Source organism: Microtus ochrogaster, chromosome 4, assembly GCF_000317375.1.
Source record: "Microtus ochrogaster isolate Prairie Vole_2 chromosome 4, MicOch1.0, whole genome shotgun sequence".
Classification (NCBI taxonomy): domain Eukaryota; kingdom Metazoa; phylum Chordata; class Mammalia; order Rodentia; family Cricetidae; genus Microtus; species Microtus ochrogaster.
The window spans coordinates 25,430,556-25,440,187 of NC_022011.1; the positions used below are offsets into that span (position 1 = coordinate 25,430,556).

General features: G+C 52.3%; 1 protein-coding gene across 1 annotated transcript in view; it reads left to right on the forward strand.

Moving 5' to 3' along the window:
- The window catches only part of Cmip (c-Maf inducing protein), a 194,500-nt gene that overhangs the window by 113,758 nt on the left and 71,110 nt on the right, over nt 1-9,632 (forward strand). Inside the window, exon 2 of the mRNA XM_005345735.3 lies at nt 4,932-5,057. Within this exon, the coding sequence (XP_005345792.1) occupies nt 4,932-5,057 (126 nt within the window). The remainder of the gene's footprint in view (nt 1-4,931; nt 5,058-9,632) is intronic.

Below are 9,632 nucleotides of genomic sequence, written 5' to 3' on the forward strand. Positions count from 1 at the left end.
AGTTCAGAAACTCTAGTGCCAAACCCACCTGGTTAGAATGAGGCCGAGAGTAGCAGCAAGACAGCCAGCAGTCAAGGTCATGGGTCCCTCATCCCTGGCCAGGGCTCCCAAGACTCCTTAATATCTCTCTAATGAGAGTAATTTGGCAACAGTGGAAAACATGCACTCACCCTTTGTCCCAGTAATTCCATTTCTGGGAATCCGGCCTAAAGAAATAATCCTAAATATAGGCTAGAAAAACAGGCTTCGCAAGGATGTTCACTTCAGAGTTGTTTATTGCTCATGCAAAACAGAATGGCGGTGGTTCTGTCCATGGCAGAAAGGGCGGGAGCAGAGAGAAACTAGGAGCAGATGCCCATAGGTACAGCACAAGCGAAATCTTTGTTTGGGACTCAGCGAAAAGTTGTTTGGGGCCCTCAAAATGACTCAGTGGGCAAAGGTGGTGAGCGTGACGTAAAGGCGGCAAGCTTGATGACCTGAGGTTGATCCCTGGGTGGAAGGAGAGAAGTGACTCCCACAAGTTGTCCTCTGATTGCCACATATAAACTGTGGTGTCTCTGTGTGTGTACATTTGTGCACAGTAGATAAACAAAGAGCAATACAAATTATGTTTACAAATAATTGGGAGAAGCGCAGGATGGCTCAGTGGGTAAGAGCCCTTGTTTCTCGAGCACGAGGACCTGAGCTTGGAATCCCAGCGTCATGGTAAAGCCAAGCATGGCAATGCACACCTGTGACTCCAGTGTCTCAGTAGTGACGGGGGGGGGTCCCCATAGGAGCCAAATGAGTCTAGGCCAAAGCAGGCCAGCTCCAGGTTGAATGAGGACCCCCACACATACCCGTTTCAAGGTGGTAGCTTTATTGCGGGGCACCTGGTGTCTTCTGGCCTCTGTATACGTACACATGGCACACACCACACATACATAGATACAGAATTATATACGCATAGTAAAAATTAAAGTGAAAGAAATATACTGAAATATTAGTAAGTGTGTGTGTGTGTGTGTGTGTGAGAGAGAGAGAGAGAGAGAGAGAGAGAGAGAGAGAGAGAGACAGAGAGACAGAGAGAGAGAGAGAGAGACAGAGAGAGAGAGAGAGAGATTGGGAATTGAACCTAGTGCCTCACACATGCTAGTCAAGCGTTCTTCCACTGAACTGCATCCTGGGCCCTCTTTATTTTCTGACCGTCCCGTCTGCCTAGGCTAGCCCTGAGCTCTCTCTGTAGTTGTAGCCACCCTTGAATTTTGTGATCTTTTTGCCTTTGTCTCCAGACTCAACTGGTTTTATGGGCTTGTGCCTTCAGGCTCCGTTCCTGAGTGCTCTTGATTTAATTTTATCCAGATGCTTAGATTCCGTCCCTCACCTTCCCACGCTGCACTTGTTAGTCAAGTGTGAGTTGTCACTTCAAAGAGTGACATCTACCCATTAGTGCACAGATCCTGAGTGCTGCTGGATAAAACCAGCAGGAGGAACAGTCTCTTGGGGTGAGCTGGTTTCAGTCACTCCAGCAAGTGTACCCTGCCTCCCATCAGCCCTGCCCACCCATGCAGCCTGGAGGTTCCCATCTGCTTCCGTACAGTCCCAGGATGTGATAGCCACCCATCTGATTCCATCCCTGGAGTTCTGGGGATTCTAGGATACCCTGCGACAGGAACATTGCCCTGTGGGCTTGACTCTGAAAAACCTGTGATCTCTTAGCTGTGCCTAGGGCTGCCTTTCCCCGTTTCCCTTGGAAGACTCAGCTGTCCTTCTTTCTGGTTCACCTCCTGCATGCTGTTGACTCTGGCCACTGTGTCACCATTGCTGTGGGTAACATTGTCTCAGCAGTGTGGCACATCTCCCGCGTGTCCTGTTTGCACTGCAAACCTCAAATTTCCTGCCTCAGTGAGGACCCCCTGGGCAGAGGCTGTCGTCAGTGTAGCTTGAAATACAGTGACCACAGAGAAACCCTGGATGCAGAGGAAAGTAGAGATGAAAACAGTGTCCCTTGTGCCACCTCTGCCTTCTTAGTGAGCCACACCCATGGACAATGTGGCCCTGACTTGAGGACCCAATACTTCTGTGTTACTGTTGAGGTCCAGGACCTGTTCAGTCATCTTAGGTTCCGCCCAGTGACCCTTTTGTGTTCCCAGATTCCGTGACAGTGTCTCTCATCCTGCCTTCTGGCTGGGACACTTGCTTAGGTATCTCTTGTCTTCCTTCAGCGAGTGCCGGCACCCAAGTTTACTAGATAGCCCAGACTAGCCTCACGTTCTCAGTCTCCCTGCTGCCACCTTTTGAATGTTGGGGTGACAGGTGAGCCCCAGCATGTCTGGCTTAGGCAGGCATCTTGAGGAACGGTCCTCAGTTGGATTTGGGGATTTAGGGAAGGGTATGCCAGAGGTAAAGTATATCCATTTTATTGATCTCTGGTAGGTTCCAGACACTGAGCTAAGTAAGTCCTTAGCAAATTAGGTCCCCTGAAGTAGTCTCTGCCATCCTGTTTATTAAATTACCATCAGAGGAGCCAGGTTCAGAGAGGTGCAGTAACTGTCTTAATGACACACTGTAAGGAACTCAAAAAATGTAGGGCTTAATGGCTCTGAAGACGGCTTGGGGCCAAGCGCTGAGGCAGTCCGTGGAAGAGCGATCAATCTGTTTTTTTGCAAAACAACGGGTGCTTATTTATACCCAGCCTTTTCCCAGAAAACTTTGCTCGCGGCTTCTGCTCCAAGCTGCTTTTGGATAGCCTGGCCAGGTCGCCGAGTGGAAGTGCCCCTACAGCAGCCTCCAGGTACGGAGGTGGTCTGCACAGGGGGAACACTGGCTGTGTCCTTCTGAAGGCGCTAGGGCCATAGCTCAGCCAGAGGTCTCCATGGAGGCTTTTGGAGAGCAAAGCCTGTAGGCTTTTTCTGCTGCTGTAAGTCTGGGTGGTCCAGGTCCTTTGTGATTCTGCCATGCCCTTTGACACAGTGGTAGATCTCCCATGGTGAATCGAGGGACAGGCATCTTGGACTCTGCGTCTTTGTGGCCAACACTGCAGCCCTGCTCCTCTGGCTTCTGTGGATACCAAGGGCGGTTGGGCTCACTAGCCTTTTGGAAGGGGAAGGGCTGGACAGCTGCCAGTGTTTCCTAAAGAGGGCCTTTAACTTAATAATGAAGGCTCACCTTCCCAGGTGTGTTGTGGGCTGGCACCTCATTTGTTAAAATGACAGCCATCCTGAGAATTAGGCTCGCTGAACAGGATGGCAAAGGCTCATGTCCCTGTTGTACATAACAGCCGGCTGAGAGATGGGGGACTGTCATCAGTAAACACAGTAAATATTTGAAATTAAATGTCTCCCCCAGCGAGGGGCAGGGCTGAGCTGTGTTATTGAAACACTGGGCCATGTCACTGGGCTAGTGCCAAGGGGGACAGGAAGTGATTCTGATGTACAGGGCAGGAAAGGGTACTTACTCCACACACTGGCAAGACGTACTGTGGTCTGTAGGCCTTGCTGAAGGGCAGTGCACTGGCCTGAAAGGCTTGGGGCGAGCCACCTCCCACCTCCGTATTCCTTTTGGCTTTTAGGGATACTGTCAGATTTTCCTGCAGCACCTTCCCCTTGGGGTTGTGGTCCCAAGACCCCAGATGGACCTATAAGCTCCTCTAGAAGTGGACCGTTGCCACCTGAGCCGTGCCTAGCCCTCTACCTCAGTCCTCTTGTTTTTCCTGCCCCTGGGCCTTTGTGTTGGCCTCGAGTTTATGCAGTGGCCTCTCCTCTCTGCCCCTATCACTAAGCCCCACTTTGGTTCCCCCATTCAACTCTCCCCAGTCCCAGGTTACTCTTGGATGTCTTTTATTGGTTGTCTGTCCACCCCACTGAACTCCAGGCTTGTGCTACCTACCTATCACGACCCTCAGAATATACTAGAAGCTCGGTGGATATCTGTTGACTAACCTAAGCTGGTCAGCTATTTCAAAACCGTTGACCACCCATACCAGGAAAGCTGAGGCAATTTAGCCATCAGCTCTTCCCATGTCTACTATGCGTCAATGGGAAGAGAAGCAATGGTCAGAGATCTAAAGTGTCTGTGGTAAAATACTCAGCTGGGTCATGGACTTGAGACCGCACCTTCCTGTTTCAGTGTATTACAGTGGAGAAGTTCCGTCATGGCCATGGGAAGGTCACAAGTCCTTTGTGCTCTACAGATGGCCCTGACACCTCCTCCCTAAAGCAACTCATGGGGTTCTTAGAGCACTGTGTGCATAGGCAAGGGTCTGGGGGAGGCTGCTATTAGTCTTCGCTTGGTTTTCTTCTGATTCTCCTGAGCTCTGACATCTTGGAGATGGAAGACCCTGTGTCGTCCTCCCAGGCCACCCCGCACCCCATGCTTCTCTGAGAGAGTGGGACTCTCTTAGAGGGCAGTGTGAATAACTTTAGGCTTCTGTTGACTTCTCCCAACCCTTGTCCGTGGCTGCCTTTTTTACACATTTTCCCAACATGTGCTATTGAACCATGTAGGGGACCAGATCCTGAGAAAGACAGCATACTCTCTGTGGACTTTGGAGGTGTGAGGAAGGAGCAGGATGGGTTAGAGGTCCCTTCCGTGGGCTGCAGTGGGGAGTGACCCCATGGACATAGGAGCCATTGGAGGATGCTGTGCTGGGGATGGATGTTGAGAGTCTAGCTGGGCCGTGTGGTTACCAGGGGATGACCCTTCACCCTTGCCCTCGGGGTTCCCTTGCCTCTTTATTTTGCACCCTAGATGTAGAATGAGTTTCCTTTACAGCCCTTTTGCACAGTAGGATGCTGACAGCCGAGAACTCTGCCCTTCCTTTGATCCTGGACTAGCTGCATTTTTGTGCTCACGTCGTCTGTTCAACGCTCACACCAGCATTGGCTTCTGAGATGGAGGCTGTGCCAGCTCTTGTAACCCGGGCATATTTCTCTCTTTTCTCTTTGCTCCAGCCGTCCGGGTACATGGAAAACTCGGTCTCCTACAGCGCCATTGAAGATGTTCAGCCGCTGTCCTGGGAGAATGCCCCGAAGTACTGTTTACAGCTCACGATCCCTGGGGGGACCGTCCTGCTGCAGGTAAGATGGGTAAACATGAACGAGCATATTCCCCCCCACCCTCTCCCTCTGTAGACGCTCGCTTTTGTCAAAACAGACCATCAGGAAGGTATAAAGAAGGGCTCTCAGGAGGGCAGGAGGAGGGCTGTGCATGGATGAAGCACCTGCTACATGCCCACTGTCTAGGAGCTTGCTAGTTTACCCTAGCCCAGAAAATCAATTCTCCTGTTTCCATTTTGCAAATAGGGAAACCGAGGTCCATGGACCAGTTGTCAGGCCTTAAAAGTTGTGAGAAGCACCTTGTTATGAATCTTCTCTTTGCTGGACTCAAGTGAAGGTGTGGCCTGTATATGATTTTGTTGGTTTAGGTTTTTTGTTGTGGTGGTGGTTTTTGTTTTTTTACAATGGGCATACTGACTATATATGTCCACGAGGACATCAGTTGGAAATGACACAAGCTTTATAGGACTGTTATGCTCCTAAGATCACTGAGAAGTCCAGGAGAGAACTACAAGAACAGCTGGATCCAGATGATGGGTGATGTCATCAGCACTTAGGCTTTGCCCCTCCCTCTCTCTTGGCATCATTGTGGGAAACGGGGTGGTGACCACACTAAGACACTGCTTACACTATCTAATTCCTTGGGAGTGCACTCTGCTCTGGCTACCTGTCCACTTTTGGCCATGGCAGCTGATGGTTCTTCTGGTACCACCAAGAGGCAGAAGAGGGGAAGTAGCAGCTAGAAGCCAGTTGCCACAGCAGCGCAAAGGGACATTGTGTGACATGTCCCTATCCTTGCTGTTTTCTCTTGGACGATGCCAGAAGCCATGCCTGCCGTAGCCCATTTTCAAATTCAGCCCCCCATTCCTCGTCATGTTTTCTCTGGCCAGCAGAGCTCCCCAATGCCCTCTTTGTTCCCTGTTTTTTAGGGGGCACATACTCAGCCACTGCCTCTTCTGCTTCTCTTGTCCATTGCCCAGTTGATGTCTGTAGTACTGGGTCCATGCGAGGTTGGGCAATGCCAGGCCCAGTAGGGGTGGGTGACCCCATGAGCAGAAAAGGAGACAGAGACAAGGAGGACCCTGAAGGGCAGCAGGACAGTCTTCTGGAATGTTTTTACTGCTGAATTATGCAGCTTCAAGCCTGGGCCCCGGCAGGCCCCATCCTCACCCTCACTGTCAGCCTCTGGGGAGACCAAGCCATAAACACATGATTACTGAAATACAACTCAGACACAGGCATGTCCCAGAGGACTGGGGGGTGGGGTGGTGACTCACTGAGTCCCCGGGAGACAGATGGGCCCCCAGGGATGCATGCGTGGGGTACAGGGGTATATGAGTAGGGTGCCCCATGGGGGGCACATCTAGTGTTAAGTGTGGGGAGGTAGCTCTCTGTTTCAGCGGAGAGTGGGGTTGATGCCCATGACTGTCCAGATGTTACAGTCTTGTCAAACTCCCACTATATATCCTGAGGGCATGAGGGAGCAGTAAGAAGCTCTTAAGGGACAGAGGGGACACTAGACAGATCAGAGGCTAAGGGGCTGTGTGAAATAAGGCTGGGTGTGTGAAATAGTCAGGAAGCTCTGGTTTCTCTGTTGATGGTGGTCCCTACTCACGGGGAGGAGAGCCTTTTATTTCTGGGACTAGAGAGGGCAGCCTTTCCCCCGCCCCCAAGGAAGGCTAGAACATCACCCTGGGTCGGAGGAGCAAGGCTCTGGGCATGTCCCTTTAACCTGGACATGGCCCTGGCTGGCGGCAGTGATGACTCTCTCCCAGGCTGCAGTGGGCTGAGCTACACGTCAGAGCTCCCCCTGTGGGCTGACAAACCAGGCTGCCCCAGCGTCCTCCACGCTTGCCGCCCCTGCTTGGTGGCTGTTCAGTCAGAGGCAGGAGCAGCAGAGGAGGGAAGGAGAGAGGAGAGGAGGCCGCAGCAGCTACCAACTCAGGGAAGCAGCGCAGTCTCCCTTCAGAGAGCTAGGTGGGTGTAGCCCTGCTCCTGACCACCCATGGGTCTCTTTCCTGCTTGCATCTCTGTCAGGCCAAGGGAGGCAGACTAGCATGGCCATCTGTGCCTAGGGGGATGACAGAGGTGCCGGCTAGGGCCTTTACTGGGCATTTTGGTTCACATGCTGTGTGTGATGGATATTGGAGCCTTGGCTTTGTCTTCATTCTTGAATGACATGCTGTATTAGGACCCAGAGCCCAGGTGTCACCAAGAGCAACCTCAAGAGACTGTGACTATGTCTTCTTTACCCCAGGGTGGGAAGGGACCTGGGAAGCAGCCAGGTATGCTGAAGGGTCTGTCTGTGTGTGATAGCCCTGGAGGGTTTTGAGCCGAGAGTGAACACTGCAGCCACCAGCTCCTGCGGTGGCGTGATCTTGGGTTTAATTGATGCTATTGATTGGGAATTGCTCTTTCTCAGCGCCGAGCCGTGCCAAGTGCCAGGGCTCTGCTGTATCTGTGCTGTCTAGCCCTCCGTCTCCCTCCCCCATCATCTTCTGTCTCTGTGTCTGTCTTTCTGTCTCCCCACCCTTGTTTCCCTTCTGTTTCTTGTCTTTCTCTCTGCTCTTTTCTTCCTCCCTCCTTCTCCAGCTTTCTCTGTCTCTTTTTCTCTAAAGTCTCAGCCTCAGGGCATCTCTCTCTTTCTCTTTATCACCCTCCCATCCCAGTGTCCTCCTGGGGATCGCCTTTCCCATTTGGCTTTCTTAGATCAATAGTCTGTCTTCCTGGAAGTCCAGCCCCTGGGACCTGAGCATGGGGTTCCAGGAAGGCTGAGTAAGCCTTTCCACACATCGCTTAGGTGTATCACCATGCAGTCCTCCTGCAGGTGCAGTCGACAAGGCACCAGTGGCCAGCTGCAGGGCCAGTCAGTGCTCCTGGACTTTTTGTGATTTCAGTCTGAGCTTCCTAAGTCTGTGTTAGAGGCTCCGGCAACAGCAGAGGCCTGCTAATCTTATTTCTCTCTTACCACCCTCTTGTCAACACTATTGTGAAGAGGCCAGCTCCTAAGCACCTACACTGTGTATGTCCTGTGTGGGCCACATTGTTGGTGGCTTCTGGTACAGTCTGAGCTCCAAGGAACCATGAAGTGCTGATATCCTCGAGGCAGAGGGTCCGGCTGTAGGAAGAGTAGACTGCACCCAAGGTGGCTTGTGTCAGGAGGGCAAGTGGACCCTTCTTTCCAGCAGTGTCCTCTCCCCCCATTGCCAATCTCGAAAGCCCCATGGGAGATGGACAGCTGTTTACCATATACACCAGTAGCTAGCAGGAATTGGGACAGGATGGGTTCCTTTCTTACTGGAAGTGAGAGGGAGAGAGAGAGACAGAGGGAGAGAGCCTTCCCGGCTGCTCTTTGCTGGTTTTCCTGGAGATTGGGCCAGGAAACTGAACTTGGGAACAGTCCCTGCAGGCTCTGGACTGTTTTTCTCACCTCGCGGACAATGCAACAATGAGCTAGAACTTGGCAGCCTCTGCGGAGGAAGTTGGGCAGGCTTCCCTGGAGCCAGCCCTGTGGAAAGGCTATCACCAGGCACTGTCAGAGAGCCACCAGAGCAAGCCTGGGGCCATGGGGGCAAGGTGGGCTGTGAGCTCCCTCTGGGGTTCCTGAGGCTTCTCCTCCCAAGTCACCCTCCAGGCCCTCCCTTGCTGTGCCCAGTGTTCCCTGGGATCTGGCTTGTCCTGATCCTCTTCTGCTGCCACCCTGGCTACAAGGGAACTTCGTAGACAGATGCTCCTTCTGGCTGCAGTGCAGCCAGGCCAAGTTGCCACCTGCCAGAAGCCACTTGGGGAGGCCTGTCCCGTCCTGGGCCTCCAGAACGTCTCTTGGCACCCTCTACTGAAAGAAAGCTCACCTTTTTCACACACTGCCTGGCCCACTCTGCTTTCCATGGTGGCTACTTGGTACTGGGCATAGTCAATGATAGTTTTTCATTGACTATCAAGCATTTCCCAGAGCCACAGCCCACACCCACAAGAGCCAGGTACATACACGGTTCGCCTGCTCCCTAGGGGGTGTTGGGGCAAGCAGGCTAGGAGGGAGATGGGCCTGAGGTGTGATCCAAGTCTGCTCCACTGGCCAAGTGCCCTGAGCAGTGGGAAACTTCAGAACCTCATTTCTTCACCTGTAACTGGACCATAAGTACTTGTCTCCTTGGTTACCACAGAGTTGAGATAGTCCAAACCTGATACACAGGTGTCCAGGGACATACCACCATGCTTGTTTTAGGAGACCCGGCAAAAGCATGGTGGTGAAGAGGGTGTCAGAGCTGAAGGGTTCTTTGAAGTTCCATGAAATGGGTATATGGATGCTTCACCAATCCTAAGGTTTGCCTCTCTTTTTCCTCTCCTATGCCTGTGCATCCATCCATCTGTGAATGTACCTGTCTGCTTACATCCATCCATCCATTCACATTCACATCCATCTGTCCATCTGTCCGTCCGTCCGTCCGTCCGTCCATCCATCCATCCATTCATCCGCCCATCCATCCATCCATCCATCCATCCATCCATCCATCCATCCATCCATCCACATACACATCCATCCATCCGTCCGTCCGTCCGTCCGTCCATCCATCCATCCATTCATCCGCCCATCCA